At 45.5% G+C, this 19,361-nt stretch overlaps 1 protein-coding gene across 2 annotated transcripts in view; it reads left to right on the top strand.

Moving 5' to 3' along the window:
- The window catches only part of LOC142585671 (uncharacterized), a 40,008-nt gene that overhangs the window by 5,827 nt on the left and 14,820 nt on the right, over positions 1–19,361 (top strand). Inside the window, exons 5-8 of one of the 2 annotated variants that reach the window (XM_075696608.1) lie at positions 304–740; positions 2,889–3,002; positions 4,778–4,866; positions 8,651–8,852. In XM_075696608.1, the coding sequence (XP_075552723.1) occupies positions 304–740; positions 2,889–3,002; positions 4,778–4,866; positions 8,651–8,852 (842 nt within the window). Of the gene's footprint in view, positions 1–300; positions 741–2,888; positions 3,003–4,777; positions 4,867–8,650; positions 8,853–19,361 lie in introns of both variants that reach the window. The other variant, XM_075696607.1, reaches the window with a different exon arrangement.

Here is a 19,361-nt window from a genome sequence, read left to right as displayed (position 1 = left end):
GGTTGTAAATAGTGCAGCAAGGCAACACAATTAATGAATTAATAGGCTAATAGTTTCTTGCTAAAGTAATTTTTCTTGTTTTCTCAGCACAAATGGGCTCTCCATGACCAGAAATGAATGCGGACAAGTTGTTTCATTTTTTTTGGGCTGTTTAGATTTAAACTTAACACATTTATTTTTCTTTTTTCAAATAGCTTGAACGTTCTAATTAGCCAGAATTCTATACTAGCCAACCTAAAGTTACCACTAGTGACAGTAATTGAACTTGCCATGCCACTGGGCTGATTGCAAACCTTGCAGCAGGCCAGTGACTGAGCGAGCACTGCCAACACCTCCAGGCCGGCCGCAGTCGCTGCCTAACCCACTCCCTAACCCGGCAACAACTGCCTGGGATGGTGGCAGCAACAACAACAACAATGGTGCTGCCGCTGCAACGGACGGGCATGTCTCCACGACTCTCGTGCGTCCGCACCGAAGGAACAAGGCTCACGCCCCGCCGCCACCGACCACACCTTCGTCGTCTGCTGCCCCCGGTGTTGCTGTGCCGTCTGTCAGCAAGGGGACAGACACTCCGAGCGAGAGTTCAGAGTCCGATCCCCTGTACTCGGTGGCAAACGTGCGTGCGCCCAGTTCTTCGGAGGACACCGCGCCGCCTGTCCCTGAAAAGCGCTTTGATGTCGTCGATGCAACGGAGGAAAGTGCACCTCCACCGGTGTCGGAAGAAATGGCTGCTTCATTCCGTAAGTGGTGGCTGTTCTTCAGTGCAAGTGACTTAGTGATAGGGTTGTCAAATTTAGTGAGTGTTAGTCACTTTAACTACTACGTACATTGCCTTTTTCAAGTCTTAGTGACTATTTTTGTGACCTTTTCAGTGGTGTAAGTAGCCAGTAAATTACTCTGGCAAGGTTCCCAAAAGTTCATTGGCTGAGCTCAATACGTTGTCCCTATTTTATCCCAATATGCACCTTCATTTGTCGCTACTTGTAAAGACATACCGAAGAGCTTACTAGTTAGCCATCCGGGTGTGCCAAGCTGTTTTCAAGGCAAAGCACACTCTTGAGCTCTGGTACGGTTTAGAAAATGAAGGGTTGCTTTTCCTTTTCATTTTTAGACTGTTGACTCACCACTGCAGAAGGTAATTGAAAGCTACCATTAAAAGAAAATAATAAGGAAGGCACCTAGGAACAATGAAAAAACAAGTCATTATCATCACCACTTAGCAACTTTTTTCTAAATATAGTGTGTTTTGGGCCATGACCTGGTAAATTTGTATAGAAAATGTTATCAACACTGCTGCTCTTCCTCTTCTATCAGCACACTGCACCTCTACAGCCTTGTTCAAGTTTTGTGAAATATCCTGTACACCTGTAATTATTCTAAGACAATTTATTTTTCTTGCGATGCATCCTGTTACGTAACGATTTGCAGCGAATAGCATTCATTGTTGTACTCAGCACTGAACCTATCCACTTTCTCTCTATGACTTCTTGGTCGTCACGCTTTGCTCCGCTGAAGCGTGTTAAACCTCCTAAAAGGCCTTGTGACTCATGAGCGCTCCACAAATGCAAATCTGCTCTTTGTATCAGTAGGTTGCTTAGAGAAATGGTTGCTATATCTTCGCATGATGTTGGTTTGAGTTGGGTCTCAAAATTGAAGTTTAATTGAAGTCTGATAACTACAGCTGGTAAATCATTTTAAGCAGCTTTGACTGTTTAGTGCAGCAGCAGAAAGATATCTTTGGAAGCAGATTCATGCATGCAGAGCAGTGGTACCGTGCCTGTCCAATGTTTACATAAGTGTCCTGATTACAAAGCCTCTGTTGCTGCAGCGTGCCCTAATGTTTGTCTTTTGTCTCCTTTAAAGCTCCTGACCAATGACCACTTTCACACTAGAGGCTGTAATCTCGACCAATAGCTTTCAAGGGTACTTTCTTTATTGTGTGACTTGTGAGATCTGTCACAGCACCTCACTGAAGCGTCAGGTGTTGTGCCACCAGCTTAACCAATAAGCATTGCTGAAGTGATACCTGAAAGTGGTTGACCAAAAATAATACCCCTGAGTTGCATACCAAGTGCTTTGAGCTGACAAGAACTGGCACATTTAGCATGCTATGCTAGAGCTTATGATATTATGTTAGGTGCTTGTTTTTTTTAATCCAAAGCTACTCAGTTGTGGAAGCTTTGTGGTAAAAGTTTCATGCCTTATGATTAGCAGCAATATTCTGATTCTGATTATGAATATTCTGATTATGAGACATGATTAGCAGCAATGTCCTTGGCATACAACAAAAAGAAAATAAAACAAAAGCTAGAACCCTTATGCCAACGCACCATTAACCCTTTAATACAATTAACCTTGTTGTAGTCATAATGATTTGCAAGAAATTGTGGACATGAAAAAATACCAGAACCAGTCTAGAAAATCTGGCTGTTCAATATCTCTGATTTTAATTTGTTGACACTGCAGATAAACACGGTTCTCCTTGATATTTTGCAAACGTCCATCCGTCACATCACTCTAAGGTTATGTCTCTGTGTGGTGATTTTAGAGCCTGCTGCTTAAGTCTCGGGTGTCATAAAAGATTGTCTTGAAATAATTCGGGGCCATACTTCATTTTAGTTGTAGATTAAAAACCCTCAAGGAGCATATGCTGTTTCCAATGCCTTGAGTTGTTGGCAATTCATGGGGAAAACTTTTTATATGTTGCCAAAAAATGTATTGCAAATTTTTTCTTTATTTTTGCCGGTCTTTTCTATTTTGTAATTCAGATGCCCGAGATACAAATTTTTTGCTTCAGTGATCAAATCTTGACCATAAAGAGTTAAGCGGCATTACGAAAGTCCTTCTGTAAACTTGCACACCTTGCTCAGCAGATCTCGCTTGTTTAGGGCAAGTCAGTGCACCAGTTACACCTGTGCCCGGAACATCGACTCACGCTGCCGACATTGCATTTCCTGTGCCAGCTACATCCGACTTGCCTGGCAGCTCTGCACAACCTGCAGGTAAGCATAGAAATTTTGACCATACTTTTGTAAAAAAAAAAAAAAAAGAAGCCTTTGTTAATCTGAAATATTACGAGTTCAACACCTTCTTAACTGGTTTGATGTTCCAGATAAACCGTATCACTCGTAAGTAACCTTTAAATCTTGCACGTAGTTGTTTGGTCCTGGCTTAAATGCATGCTGAGGCTTCCCTTCTCTGCCTGTGTAATTCTAGCTGCTTAACTTCTGCAAAAGACCAGTAAACTAATACTGAGCATGCTATAGAATCAGGGTTTTTGGAATGTGATACAACAGAAATAAATGCCATCTCAATTCTTCCAGAACAAAGGTTTTGTTTACTGCAGCCTTAGCTAGTGGTAGTTTAACCCTTTAAAGGCGGTAAAAGGTTCCATAAAAGACTTTTTCCGGATTCAAAATTTTGTCAAAAAAGGGAAGTTTATTATAAAAAAATATAATTATAACAAAGTTGTGTTTCACTGCACACAAATAGGCATCACTGCACATTCTGGCTTCATGTTTATAACTTATCTTTAACAGGGTCCTTGGACTATCTCGTGCTGCAGGGCAACAGATGCACTCAAACTGTCTTAACAGCTGCATAAGAAAATAAAACAATGCTGGATGAGTTGGGCTCATCATTCATTTAAAAAAAAATTTTTTTTTTTTTGTTTTGCAAGTGTGGGCTTGACGAGCTGATCTCCTGCTCCGTACAGAAGGTATTAACACATACGCTATTTACTTGTGTAAAGCCTGCTCTCATGTAAAGCCTGCTCTCGTGTAAAGACTGCTCTCACGTAAAGCCCCCCCTCTTGTCTTCACAGTCAGCCAGTTTAATGCAACCAGTGGTTGCATTAATCTGCACAGCGCAGTTTGACCGCACTTCGAGGCTTCAGTGAGTAGCCATAAACCTGCCTTGTGTAAGGCTATTTTAAAAAAAAAAGAAGGAAAAGTAAGATGTGGACCTTAGATACTAAATACAGTGCCACTCTGGTTGGAAACTAATCAACACAGAAGTGCACAAGAAGATGAAAACTCGAAGTGATTAGCACTGGTCAAACAAGGGATGTCTCTGGAGTCAATGTTTCGAGAAGATTTGTCTTTGTCAGGGCATTGTTGCCAGACCAAGATAAGCCCCTTGTTGCAATGACGGCTCCAAAGATATCTTCTGTTCAGAAATAAGCATGACGCACAGAAAGGACACCACTAAGAAGTCACACAAGGTGTCCATTCTGCACACGACATTCTTATTTCTGAAGATCACCAGCCAGCCCAATGCCACATTGTTTTGGAATATATTTCTTGTTCGGCTTAGATCTTTTGATCACTTGTTACTAAACTGTACAAGCTGCGCAGTGCCCGATAATTGTAACAAGCCGATCTCTCAAGTAGACATCAGGATTTTATAATGGCCGGTGTAATGTAGCAATTTCTCCCACTTGTTTCTATGCCAGGCTTATCGTCCACAGTTCACAGTCGGCTGATGGCGTTGATAACACGGGCAGAGCACTGCTCTGATCACTCGCAAAGCTTTAGAAGGAAGGGCATTGGTATAAAAGTGTAACATTATCCCAGTCAAAGGTTTAACCTTGGTCTTTACATTAGATCAATGACGTCTGTGTGTCAGAGATGCAGAGGCCGCTCTAGAAAGCCATGCACTTTGTCTGTAGCAAGATGATTGCTTTTAAGAGAGCTGCATTCTGTGTTGTGTTAACTGACAGCTTCCTTTCTTCTACATGTGCAGAGTTATAAAGTTGCTTTAATTTCCTCAACTGCAGGAAAATCGGACCTGTCATACACTGTGATCTCTGTCCGTGAACCACTGGCTAAAGTTCGAGAGGAGACAATGAGGCAGAAACCAGCGCAGGTTTGTATCACTGCCATTCTTTAAAATTTGATGCAGTTGGCTTCCGCTAATGCAACCTTGACGGGAAGGTCAGGATTTATATAATTATCTACTGGGTCATATTGAAATAAGAGGCAGAAAAGAAATGTTCATACACGTAGTGCTTTATTTGGCAGTATTTACTTGAATCTAACCTGCACCAAGTTTTTATTGGTTCGAAGTAGAAAGCGATGTGTGCCCATACCTTAAGGCTTAAGCACACTGTGCACCCAATTTTATAACAAGAAAAATGTAGCATGCCTTCAGTTCTGGCTGTTGTAAACAAATAAACAGTGAGAATTGAGATTTATTTACACATTCCTCTTTATTGCTGTAAGCCACAACATGTCTTTTCTGTGCATTCTGCTGCATTTTGATGTTTTGCATTCTTTTAGTGACTCCTACTGTCGAGAACAGGATGGTGTGGTACAAACTTCGTCAGTTTGTCCTGATATATACTCAACACTGTGAAAGACAGAAGCATGTGATGCAGCTTTTTATTGTAGCTTGGCACGTAAAATAACTTCTTTTAAATGGGTTTTCATAATGAAAGTGGCTCCATTATCGATGCCAACCCATACGAAAAGTTGTCCTGTTGCCACCTTAAGATGGTAATGGCAATGGCGCTGGCTTGCAGTAGGCCATTGCCAAGGTCACGAACATGGTCTTGATTTCTTATTTAATTGTAACTTGCAGGCAATTTTCAAAACTGTTTTCTTGCAAGAAGTGTGTGTGTTACAACTGGGTAAATATGAATTATCCATTGTGAGCAGCTGTGTTTTAAAACTGCTGTGGGCAGGCTAAAAATTGTCATTTTTCGTTGGACGTTGTGTGTCTTTAATGCATCACGATCCCTTAGGATTGCCATGGCTGGTAGCAGTGGGGTCAGGCACATTCATGTTTACCAGTCAAGCTTTAGTTATCTGGCAAGGGCCAATTTCATGATAGGAATTGCAAAACGTAACATAGCTCGTTAGGGCAGCCAAAAATGTAGCTTGTGTAGTGTACTTGCGTTAATTCAACTCTGGTTAATTCAATCCTTAACTGAAGGTCGTGGCCAGTGCCCTTACAGTTGTATGGCATCACGAGTTTTTCGCCACGCAACCTTATGCATGGCGGGACATCTGAGCCCACATACAAGGATGTGTTCACCTATTAAAAACATGTTATCGGCACGGCACATGGAGGCATATTATGTGGCATATCGGTCTTTCTAGTATTTCCAGTCATTGACTAAGCACAGGCAAAATGCAAATTCTGGCATCTCATAGCTTGTCCTCTAACACTGTGTGTATGTGTTCGTACACTATACATACATGTTTGTGCAGTGAGCTTTCAGAGCCCCAGCAAATACACAGATATTGTGTAAGAACTTGGGTAGTTCTTTTGTCGTCCAACCTTACGTGTAGCGCAATATCCAAGCCCTGCCTAACTTCATATTGTAACAGTGTGCTTACAATGAACCAGGTTCCAGCGGCTCCAGCTCTGCAGTTACATGCCACTGACGACAAATAGTTGCAAATGAAGCTAAAATAGAGGCTTCCCAAGGCTGTTGCATACAGCAGCAAGCATTCCAGCTTTTTTCAGGTGCAGATACAAATTCTGATACAAATATTCAAATTTTGGCCCAAATTTATGGAAAAAAAAGTGCTGTCCCTGCACAAGAATATACGGTAAACAGCACCAAACACATATTAGGTGGCTTATTATGCTCGGACCTCACGGGGCCTGGCTGACGCTAGCCAGTGCAACTGTAATCTACAATTTACACACATATTAGACGGTATATATTGTTCAGGTCTTGCATAAGCCCAGATGAACATTTCACTAGAGGTGAGATCAAGTGACCAGGAAGGTCACTTGATCTCACTCTAATCACTGGCTGCAGCCTGCACTCTTGAGGACTCATTTACGATGGGTATGTGCTCCAAGACAGATAACAGGGTGGGGCTCTCTATTCTGTAAGATTTTCACTTAACATTGACGTCGCCCATAGGCTTAGTGTCTCCTCTAAAATAATTTTTGTTATTAAGAAAGAACTTCCTACTAAATTTCATGTAATATGGTGAAGGATACTCACTTTTGAAGAATTTCTCGCATGCTCCATGCGGGATGGAAGTTGGCTGTTCTTTGTGCATGGAAATGTCTTGCTGACTTACGAATGCAAAATAAATAAAAATGAAGTTTGATGATCTAAAAATCAAGGTTTCATTCTAGATAAGTTGGGGTGAAGGGAGCAGAGATCACTTTCACATGGTGTGTTATATGATATTGTATCATGCTTAGTCATAATGTTAGCTTTAGGCACATACAGTAAAAGCTCGTTAATTCGAACTTCAGTAATTCGAATTTCGGGATAATTCGAACCGTACTACTTGGTCCGGCCTAGCTCCATAGAAGTCCATGTATAAAAAAGCCCGTTAATTCGAACGTGAGTTGGTTCTGCCACGGTTAATTCGAACTACGCGCCGCCTGGCACATGGCCAGAGCAGGCCTTGTCGCGAGGCTGCAGCGGCTGAGTTGCCTCCAAAATGGGGAGAGAAGGAAAAAGCGGGTAAAACCGGTGCCAGCACCCGGCGCGGAGGCTGGAGGGCAAGGGGTGACAGCTGTGGCAACAGCTACGCCCTCTCTCTACATCCGAGAACTGCGGTTTCCGGTTTTGAGCCGCCGATCTCAGAGGCCTAAGAATCTTGTCGTATAGCTGCAGTTGTTAACCGATGGATGGCGCAACCAGCACAAAAAATACAGCGAATCCAGTACATCGCAGCGCCGCTAGCGCTCGAGAATTGAACGAATAGGAGGAGCCTTCGTCAACGTCTTTGTCCTGAACTCGCGGTGGTCTCGGCCGCTTTCGGTAGCCTCGAGTTTTCTAGTTTTCGGCGCGCTTACGACCTTTGTTGTGCGGATCGCTTGAAAAGTTAGGCCTCGGTGGTGTGCTTCGCCGTGCTGACGTGCGGTTTCAGAATGGCGTGCGCCCGCGGTAAATACTACTGCGCCAAAACACTGAAGGATAAATGCGACATCTTACGGGAAGTGGACGCCGGAGTCTTGTCGAAACAAGAAATCGCCAAGAAGCACGGCACCTGCGCACGGAGACTGCGTCACTAGCGTCACCGCTCCCATGTCGGACGTTCTGAAAGACGTTTCCTTTGCCGACTACGTAGACGTGGATGCGAGCGCAGTTGTCTGTGGTGTGACCACAGACGAGGACATCATTTCCCAAGTTAAAAACATAGAGCCTGTCGCTGCCAGTGACGACGACGAGGAAGACGACGAGGCACCGGTGCGGCCCTCCGCTGCGGAAGTCGTGGCCGGACTTAATGCCGCCCGCCTGTTCTTCAGTTTTGAAGAAAGCGAAGAGGAAGCCTTCCGCAACATTCGCTCTTTAGAGCAGAAAGTGCTTGCTGTTGCCTTCAAAGAAAAAAAGCAGACCACAATTACGGATTTTTTCAAATATTAAATTGAACTGGCGCCATGCCCTGCTGCTTCCTGGTCGCGGTGTCCTGTTTTTCTTCATTGCTTTCGTTAGTTCGAACTTCGTTTAATTCGAACTGAGATGGCGTCCCCTTGCGGTTCGAATTAACGAGCTTTTACTGTATTTTCACAAATGTGTGCTTTAGCAGCTTATGTTCAGCTTTCAGTGTCTTTGCTGCCTCTGTGTGCATGAAGTTTCTGACAGAAAGTAGTGCTTTCTTCGTCCCATTATGGGATGTTGACATCGCCTGCCGACATAACACTAAGACACGGTTCTGCATGCAACATACAGGCTGCAGCTGCAACCCAGGAGGCTTACTACACAGAGGTTCCAGAGGAAGAGCAGATGTATGCAGAGATTGAGTCGGGTCACAACTCTGCTGGCTCGTCAGTTACGTATGCTCGCATCGAGCCAAGGACAACCGAGCCACACCCACCGGCGCCACCAACTGTTGAAAGCCTCAAGTCAGTCGCCCAGGCTCATTCCAGACAAGGTTAGTGCACAATTTCTGCCATGCGACCTTATGACATTATCTTATCCTAATCCTTATCTAAAAAACATTGTATCGCTTTGGACTGATAAAGTATTCTTTAAGAACTCAGTTTTAATTACTTTTGTAATAAGGGGGTTGATTACTAGAAAAGAAAATGACTGCTTAACTTTCATATTTTGAATTTCACACTGAAGCCCCTGCTCCAGCAACAGTCTGACTTCACAATTTCCACAATGTTTTCTCATATTTAGGCCATGGTGCCCCAGTATAAATTCTCGCCACTTGCCAAGTTCAGTCTTTCGCTCTTCTATAAAGCTGCAGTGCAGTCCATCTTGTAATTAAAAAAAGTTAAACAAAACCTGGCAAGCTCCATCAAAGTCCATCACATCATGGAAGACTGGTATGGAAGCTTCAAGGCAGCAGTGCCACCCACCATCTAAACTTAAGCTGGATCAAAACTTATTTTTCTATTTAGTTTCCCTTTAAGCCAGCTTTTGGACAACATGTCGCTTTTTACAGGATGGAAAATGTTACCACGAGTGCATGTGTCACGCACGTGATCAGAGCTCAATCCTTTATTAGAATGATGAGCAACACTGCTGTTGCTATTCGTGCAAAAGTGGAGTGCATAAAATTGAACCTAACAATTCTGCAAATCTCCATTTCTGCGAAGAGAAACATGCAGCTGTTGTCATGCATAGGGTTTTTTATGCCACAGCATGCTAATGATGAACTGTCAGTGCAACAAACCATGCACAGCTTGTAAGCAGAAGCACATGGTTTGCTTTTATTTGCTGCTAATTTCAATGTAGAGTGAACTGGCAATACAGTTGACACTCATTACTATGAACCATAATAATCCATAAAAAAAGGTCTAATATATCCGAAGTCTGGAGTCTCTTCAATAAAAATTTACAGGGCCGCAGTACGTTGTAAAATGGTGGAACTTTGTATATACCACTTCCGATTTGAATTGCAAAAACTACGAAAACATTTTAAAAAAAACATAGCTATAGTATTAGCGAGTTTACATGGTAATGGTATAACTATGCGGCACGGGGCCTTGCTGTCCACGATTTTCCGGGCGCTGGTCGCATAAATATTGTAGGGTCCCCCACTAGAGCATACATTCAAGCCCATTTATAACAATCCCAGATATAACGATCTATCGGTTATAATGACCACATTTCGTGGCATTTAGGACTTTCTGGCCCTGCCTATTGAAACTGCGTCCTGATCTAACAAACATTTTCAAAAGCCCACTCACTGTAAAAGGAGGGCGCAAGCGAAGTTCCCAAGCACAGAAGCACAACTGAATTGGATGCACAGCAGCACACCCACCTGCTCCAGCCCGACCGCAGCGAAGATTTAGCTGCTGAGATGAGCAAGCCCCTTGCGCGGACTTCTGAGGCTGGGGGGAAAATGACTCATTTCAACCATGCTACGGTAACTGTGCTTTCAAGCCATATCTCCAGCATGTTTCAAGGCGAAGCAGTACAGCATACGGTGGCCGTGGCCTCCGATCTCCGAGGCCATAATGGCAGCACACTATACTCGCAGAGAACTTTTCAGAAGTGCGCGTGCAGGTGAGAGCGCTTCTGAAAACAGTCCCGTTTTTCATCCATGTTAGTTTAAGCTGAGGAACAGAAAACATACCTACTGTGTATATTCTTGTATAAGCCACCACTGTGTATAGCCCGCACCCCTCACTTCCGTACGAAAAAATTTGAAGAAAAAAAACAGAATGCGCCAAAAATCGCGCTTAGTCCCACGAACTGCCACAAGATGATGCCAGTTAGTTTTTCCCACTCACTGCATGCCATTATCATCATCGTTCCGCATCGACCAAACAGATTGAATGAAGGCTGGGCTGGCCGACTGCCAAACGGACTTGGCCGTGATTCCTGGTGGCTTGACAAGCGTGCTGCAACTGCTCGATGTTTGCGTAAACTGGTCGTTCAAGATGGAATTTCGGCAGTGCTTTACTGAGTGGATGGTCGCAGGCAACCACAAAGCATCTCTGACAGGGCGACTGAAGCGAGCGTCTCTTCAGCAAGTGTGCGGTTGGATTCTGGACATGTGGTGTTCCGTGTTAGTGGACACCATCGCAATCGACATGCGCAGGAAATTATCACAGTTGTCCTTCTTCCATAGTCTTTACCATAGCAACATTGCATTCGGTCGAGCCCATATTCTTCCCGCTCCCCACATCTCGACCCGCGCAGACCATGTTCATAAAGTAAAACATATAGTATTTGCCAGGACCAACGCTTATCAAAATTCACCTATAGTTTTATCTATTGCCAAATGCAACTCGCTGCCTTCAAACATTATCTTGCTTACGGAATCATCATCATTTTATACAGCACTGCTAACCTTTTTAGAGTGTATCAACCTGTTCGAACCCACATTTGCTTGATTATTTACTTAAACAGTGTTTTCATGTGCTTGGCATTGTATAAGATTCATTCCGTTTCATCTGATATGTATTTTTGTAGGTTGTTTACCTAAATCATCAGTCGATTGAATGTTTAAACTAATGTTCTGATGGCTACTGATTGTCCATATCGCATCTTAGGTTTTTATGCCTTTTTCACGCTACCAAATAATGTAAACTCCATTTCTCTTTTCTTTCTTTCTTTTTTTCTATTTTGTTTGTTTCTGTTCGACGTTTCGATCAGTTTTTCTTTTTTTATTATTTCTAATGTCTTCCTATGTTATTTGCATTGTACACATTGCACTTACTCTTGAACTTTTTCGTCCGTCCGTCCCCTATGTAATGCCCTAACTCAAATAAATAAATAAATAAATAAATAGAAGAGCTTTGGAGTCACGGGGATATCAAATGTCATGGACGGCACAGAGGAGGACCCGCTTTGGGAGCGCGCTGATGAGGTGAGCTCGCCCAACAGTGGTGAAAGTGCCAATTAGCTGAGCTTGTTCGAGAGTGATTAGCTTGAGAGCGACAAGAAATAGTGAAATGAAAGTTGGTATCTGTCACCAGTTTTTTAGTAGTCTGACACAGGAGTTGTAGCGGCACTACAGTTTGTTATTGTGTAGCTATAGGCCTGATTCATGTACAACCCGCACCTGAAAAATTTGATGAAAAAAATTGCGGCTTATATACGAGCATATACGGTTAAACACCTCATTAGCAACAGCTCAATAAGACAAAACACGCCACTGAATGTAAAATCTTACTTATTTTGTGGCTTTTCCTTTCCGCGTCTAGGGAAACGCGAAACCATCGCACGTGGAAGCTGGGCTGATTCAACGTCTGTTCCGAGCAACCAAACGCACTGTCAAATGCTGGTGGACTACTTGGCGCGGTAACACGTGTGCAGAAGCTCCTCCCCCGTAGCTTTCCCTTCGAAGCCACAGAAAGTTGTCCGCGAGTGTAGTATGGAGTTCTCCATGCGGCACCGCACAGTCTTGGAAGGTACTGCTGCGGCACTCTCGTTTTTGCACAGTTCTTCATGCAGCACCGCGTGCACTACATTGCGTGTGCTGTTCGGACAATTTGAACCAGTTTGAACCGACGGATGCTAAGCGCTGCTGTCGATATTCGCAAGGCATGAGTCGGATGTGAATGCAGCACGATGAGCTGCTGCCAGGGAAGCAACGAGTTGAAGGTTACAGTTCATCGACGTTTCGTTTACTTTGTTTGATAACATTTCATAAATCCATTTTACCCTTTCAACTTCACACTTTTTCGGTCAAAGCAACACGCAAAAGAAGAAGCATAGCTGCGTGGCTCTCGGCACGCTTGCGGCCGATGCGGCAGCCATAATGGCAAGACCTTTGCAAAATACAGGCATGCCGCAGTAGTTTCCACTTCAAGCCAACAAGTACATTTTACTATTGTGTCCAGAATCTACTCGTGTCCCACTCGTAGTAAAATTATATCACAAGCGTTTGAGGAAAAAATGACAGCGAATGCGATTCTAGTTTCGAAATGCCAGTTCATCGGAAAAGGTCAGGCACCGTTTTGAAAGGGCTACGACGCCATATTTCATTCTTTAGATGAAGTTTCTTGGAAACCTGCGGTTAGATGTGGAAAAGTGCTGGGAACAAAAATAAAGGTACTGAAAATCCTATTTTCGGATCAAAGTGATGCCAATCGTAACTGCCGGCACCAGCTACAGTGTCGTTTACATTTGAGTGTTTTGAATGGCGACTCTACATATAACGAACTACTGTTACGACCACCATTTGCGGAACTATCGAGTTCATTATAAATGGTTTTGACTCTATGAACACCCACACAATGTTGGGGAACCATTGTCTGAACCAGCCAGCTCCTCAACATACCAGCCACCGCATGCATGTTTCCACCGGTGACACGAACATTGGCTACAGTTTGTTTTTCACACAAAATAGTGGTCGGTAGAATAAACTGATGCCTTCATTTTATCTGACAAGCGATGACCACTGTCAAACTTGTAGCATAAACAAGAGCTGCAACACGAGGCAAGTTCAGCTCGAAGCCTACGTCTGGCTGTCGCTGCACTGCATGAGAGACAGCTCGACCGTATCATCAACCGCGAGGATTGCGAGAAAGCTGCTGTGGCTGGTGGCTACTGTTCTCTATCGCATGCACCTCGCACCTTTTCTTTTTACGTAGGGTTTATTGGTGTTAAAAAATCATATGATCACACTTTGGTGAATGTACTGAATGTTGGTGCCGAAATATAGTATTTTCTGGGAACGTATGAGCTGCTAAAACACATGCGTGACTCTATTGCGTCATTTTTCGGTGTCCTCGATCACAGACGTTGACGCCAAGTGATTGTACATAACGGAATCGTATGGATGAGATTCTATTATATTGTTACGCGAATGAAGGATTAACAACTGGAGATTATTTACAAAGTATATTTCGAAAGGATAACGCAGCGCTGGGCAGTTGAGCCGACAGCTCGAGAGCCAGAGAGTGTTCGTCGTCTTCGTTGGGGTGCTCGCGTGCATTTTCCACAAGAAAGACGCAATATGCATGCATCATTATCCCAGGCGGTGCAAGCATCGTCCTGGTGCGTCCAAATATCAGTGATAACAGGAGAGTAATATAGTTTGAAGCGTGCGACATGCACAGCATCAGTGGAATTTGGGGTGGATGAGGCACTGGTACTGACTGGGGCAATTTCGTGTGTAACTGGAGTCACGGCATGAAGCGCTCGATATGGGCCTGTGTACCAAGACAAGTTTTTCTGACAGATCAACGTGATGAGTCGGGAACCACAGGAGTACCAAAGGTCTAGGCGAAAAATGGACGTCTCTGTGCTGGCGGTCATACAAACGCCATTGCTTCTCTTGCGAGGTCAAAAGGCGAGCGCGCGCAATTTCACGTGCTTGGGCTGGCCTGGTGACGGCATCAAGTGCATACTCGCTAGTCTTTGCTACAGTGGATGGAAGGGATGCGTCCAGTGGCAATGTGGGTTCTCGGCCGAACAACAGAAAGAACGGGGAATAACCGGCAGTGTCGTGACGCAAAGAATTATATGCAAAAGTGACATAGGGTAGGACAAGGTCCCAATCAGTATGGTCGGACGAGACATACTTTGCAAGCATGTCTGTTAGGGTACGATTCAGATGGTCTGTGAGACCATTAGTCTGTGGATGGCAAGACGTTGTTAGCTTGTGCTTGGTTGAGAAGGACTGCAGGATGTCGGCAATGACTTTAGAAAGAAATGTCCGACCACGGTCAGTGAGCAGTTGGTGTGGAGTGCCATGCTACAGAATCACGTTGCGTAAAAGAAAATCGGCGACATCTGTGGCGCAGTTTGTTGGAAGGGCTCTGGTAATGGCGCAACATATGGCATAATCTGTTGCCACAGCGACCCACTTGTTGCCAGACGTGGATAGAGGGAAAGGGCCAAGTAAGGCCAAGCCAACGCGAAAGAACAGCTCCGAAGGAATGTCGAGTGGTTGAAGACATCCAGCAGGGAGCGTCGATGGTGTTTTTCAGCACTGGCATTTCTCACACGCCTCAACATATTTCCGGACAGAGCGGGCAAGGCCTGGCCAAAAGAAGCATCGGCGAATCCGGTCGTAGGTGTGGGAGACGCCAAGGTAACCTGCTGTTGGTAAATCAATAACTTCTTAGATAACAGCTGACCAGAGGTGCTTAGGAAGGACGAGGAGTAGGGCAGGGCCGTCAGGGCGTACATTGTGGAGGTATAATACACCATCCCAGAGAACAAACAGGTGAAGGGAGAAATCAGAAGACGAACATTCCATGCCATCAATGATGGCGCGCCAGGTGGCATCACGGCGTTTCCCGTCGGCAACGTGTAGCAGCTGAGAAACATAGAAAACGGAAGCACCGGCATTGGGGTCAGGGTCGGCGGGTGGTTCGTCCACTGGATTGCGTTATAAACAGTCTGCGTCTCGGTGTAATCGGCCCGACTTGTATACTACTGCATAGGAATATTCTTGCAGCCGCAGAGCGCAGCGACCAAGCCGGCCAGTAGGATCCTTGAGTGAGGAAAGCCAGCAGAGCGCGTGGTGGTCCGTGATGACAGAGAAGTGTGCCATACAAGTACGGGTGGAATTTGGAAACCACCCAGACGAGAGCGAGGCATTCACGATCTGTTATCAAATGGTTGCGCTCCGCTGCTGTGAGGAGGCGGCTAGCGTAGGCGATAACACGATCTTGACCCTGTTGGCGCTGTGCTAAGACAGTTCCAATACCGTGACCACTGGCATCGGTGCGCACTTCTGTAGGAGAGGACGGGTCAAAGTGGGGCCAGTGTAGGTGGCGTGGTGAGGATGTTGGTGAGCTTGGCAAATGCGGCAGTTTGAACAGGGCCCCATGTAAACGGCATGTCCTTCTTCAGAAGATCAGTAAGCGGTCGGGCAATCGCTGCGAAGTCTTTAACGAAGTGTAGGGAGCAGGAGCAGAGTCCTACAATACTTTGAACGTCTTTGACACACTGAGGTACAGTAAAAGACATGACAGCACGAATTTTTGCTGGCTCTGGTTGAATACCGGAAGCGTCGATGAGGTGGCCCAGCACTGTAATTTGCCGACGACCGAAGTGACACTTTGATGAATTTAGCTGCAGACCAGCCTCATGGAAGACATGAAGAACAGCTGAAAAAATTCAAGGGGTGTCTAAAATGTAGGAGAAAATACGAGAACGTTGTCTAGGTAGCAGAGGCGTGTTGACCATTTGAACCCTTGAAGCAAAGAGTCCATCATAGGTTCGAACGTTGCTGGGGCATTGCATAGACCGAATGGCATAACTTTGAATTGATATAGACCATCAGGGGTGATGAACGCGGCCTTCTCTTGGTCCTTTTCATCCACAGAAATTTTCCAATAACCAGACCGAAGGTCTATTGATGAAAAGTATTTGGCACCATGGAGACAGTCGAGAGCGCCGTCAATGCGAGGCAAGGAGTAGACATCTTTCTTAGTAATGCGGTTTAGATGGCGATAATCTACGCAGAAACACCATGTGCCATCCTTCTTTTTAACAAGTACCATGGGCGACGCCCAAGGTCTCGACGAAGGTTCAACAATACCACGACAAGCATCTTGTTCACTTCATCTTGAATAACCTTGCGCTCTGAAGCAGAAACTCAACATGGCCGACGATGAATAGGACTGGCATCACCAGTATTTACGTGATACTTAACAAGTGAAGTCTGGCCCAATTGGCAATTGTTGAGGTCAAAGATGTCCTAGTAGGAAACCAAAAGGCGACACAGAGCTGCTGCTTGTTCAGGCCAGAGGTTTGCAGCAATCATGGGATGAAATGTTGCGTCAGGACAAATAGCATCCTGTGGGCATAAAGAATCTGAGCAGATGTCTACTGAAAATGTTGACAGGGTCATCTCCTATAGCACGCAGCGTTGCAACCGATATGCCTTGGGGTATAACTTCCTTTGTGAGCAGGGAACAAGTTTGGGCGTGTTGGTGGGATACATACAAACTGGGATACATAGCGCAAGATTGGCACAAGGACGAAGCAGGAACATGGGACGAGCGCTAACGAGGGAAATCGTCGAAGCAGCTGAGATAGCTAGAGCAGGTGACGATTGTGTTAGCACGCCATCTATTCTTTTATCAAAGAAAGAGCTTTAATTTTTGGGCGTAGTAGTCACATGACTGCTTTTCCTCCTTCCCTTCAGTGTGTCTGTTGCAGTGGCATCCCGGTGAGTATATATATGCTCACCAGCTACAATAAATCAATTGTTGATAGCGCTCATCCCATGTTTCTGCTTCGTCCTTGTGCCATTCTTGCGCTATGTATCCCAGTTTGTATGTTTCCTTTGTCAGGCCAAAACTGAAGACGGGGAAGCATGTCCGGTTATCGGCGACGGTGACGATGGAGTGGGGCACAGTGATATTGTGCATCAAAAGGACATCAGGAACAGGTGTGGCGATGTAATCTCCATCGGGGACAGGGAAAGATGATAGCAAATCAACAAAAGTCAAGGCTTTGGGCAGCAGGCGGACGAAGGCGGTCGTACTAAAGTTTTTCAGCAGTTCGGCATGAATATGCGCGAGTAGAGGAAGTTCGAGGCAAAGGGTACCGGCAGAACAGTCTATCAAAGCTGAATGCGCCGTAAGAAAGTCAAGTCCGAGGATTAGGTCACGGGGACAATTGGTCAGCACTGTAAAAAGAGCAGGAACGCGGCGGTCGACGATACTAATATGGGAAGTACACATTCCAGTGACGTCAACAGTGCTACCATCGACTATGTGTACGGCTCAAGTAGTAGGAGGCGTCAAAACCTTCCTCAGTCGACAACGGAGGTTACAGCTCATCATGGACACCTAGACTCCAGTATCTATTAATGCCGTCAAAGGGACATCGTCGACATGAACATGAGCAAGTTCTGGTTCGTTGGGAGCGTCAGTGGAGGATTTTGACACCACGAAGATAATGCAGCACTACCCCCACGAGCTGCATGGTCTAGTTTTCCGTCCGGGAGGGTCCATAATTGGTCGACAACGAATAGCGGTGCGGCTGGGGCGACGGGGACCGATGGTGTTGAGGTGACGGTGAGCGAGCAGGACGATTGTCAACGACGGATACGCCTGAGGTAGGAGGCATAGCAAGTAACGGCGCGGATCGACATATGGGGGGGCGAGGAAACGGGGAAAAGGAGCTCGAATACGGCGACGTCCAGGAGGTGCGGCAGTGGCGAGCGAGGTGGCCAATGCAGAGGCAATGGCAGCAAATAGGCTTGTCGTCCAGAGTTCTCCACTTGGTAGGGTTGACGTATCTGGGAGGGGAATACAGACAGCTCTGAGGCAGAGCTGTCAGCACCGGTCGGGTGTCAGGTCGGGAGACGGAGCAGGCTGGAGGAAAATAGAGGTTGACAAATTCTTGCCGCACCACTGCCAGAATGAGATATCGCTCGAGCTGGTTGGTCAAAGGTGGGGTCAAGTGGGTGTGGATGGAACGGCGCAGGACTTGTAGCCTCGAGCTCGCAGCGAACAATACGTATGACATGCTCATTTAAGGGTGGTGAAGCGGTAAGGTCGGCGCAAGACGACGTCGCAGCCATGTTAGGGAGCTGGGAGAACTGTGGAATGTTGCGGCGGCTTTTGGCGAGCTCAAAGCGGCGGCATTCCTTGACAGTGATGTCGATGGTAGACACATTGTTGAATACCAACAAGTTGAACGCGTCGTCCACGATCCCTTTGAGTGCGTGGCCAACTTTGTCAACCTCGGCCATTTTGTTGTCGACTTTCCGGCAAAGAGCGAGCACGTCTTGTATGTATGAGACATACGATTCAGTAGAAGACTGAACTCGGGTAGCAAGCTCTTTTCTAGCAGCCAGCTGCTGACTGGTGGGATTTCCAAAGAGGTCGCCGAGCTTCTCCTTGAAAGCATTCCAGCTAGAGATCTCATCGTCGTGTGCCAGGAACCAGACACGAGAAGTTCCGCCCAAATAGAAAAGGACATTTGCTAGCATAATGGTAGGGTCCCAGTGGTTGTTTTGTCTAACACACTTAGACAGGTTAAGCCAGTACTCAACGTCGACATTATCTTGGCCGGAGGAAATGCCAGGATCGCGGGGGTTGGTAACCGTAACGTACATTGTTGGTGGGGTCGCAGGAGTAGAAGCAGACGAGTTGTCACCGGGAGCCATGGCGGAACGCAGGACGGTGCAGCTGCTGCGGAACACCATGGCGAGGACGGGGAATGGTACCCTCCACCAAAATGCTACACGAACGAAGGATTAACAACTGAAGACTATTTACAAAGTATACTTGCAAAGGATTTTGCAGCGCTGGCCAGTTGAGCCAACAGCTCGAGAGCCAAAGAGCATTTGTCAGCTTCGTCGGGGCGCCCACGTGCATTGTCCACAAGAAACACGCAATATGCATGTATCAATATTTTTATATCAAAACAGTAGGCTTCTGGCTGGGGATTTCTCAAATTTTGCTTAAGGTGAAAAAGATTGTTAATATGAAGTTCATAGTAATGAGATGTCACTCTAATTTGTTTGCAAAATTGGTGAAATGTTTTTGGCTTTTTCAAACACTTG

Source organism: Dermacentor variabilis, chromosome 6 (genome assembly GCF_050947875.1).
Source record: "Dermacentor variabilis isolate Ectoservices chromosome 6, ASM5094787v1, whole genome shotgun sequence".
NCBI classification, from domain to species: domain Eukaryota; kingdom Metazoa; phylum Arthropoda; class Arachnida; order Ixodida; family Ixodidae; genus Dermacentor; species Dermacentor variabilis.
This window is presented reverse-complemented; position numbering and strand designations above follow the sequence as displayed.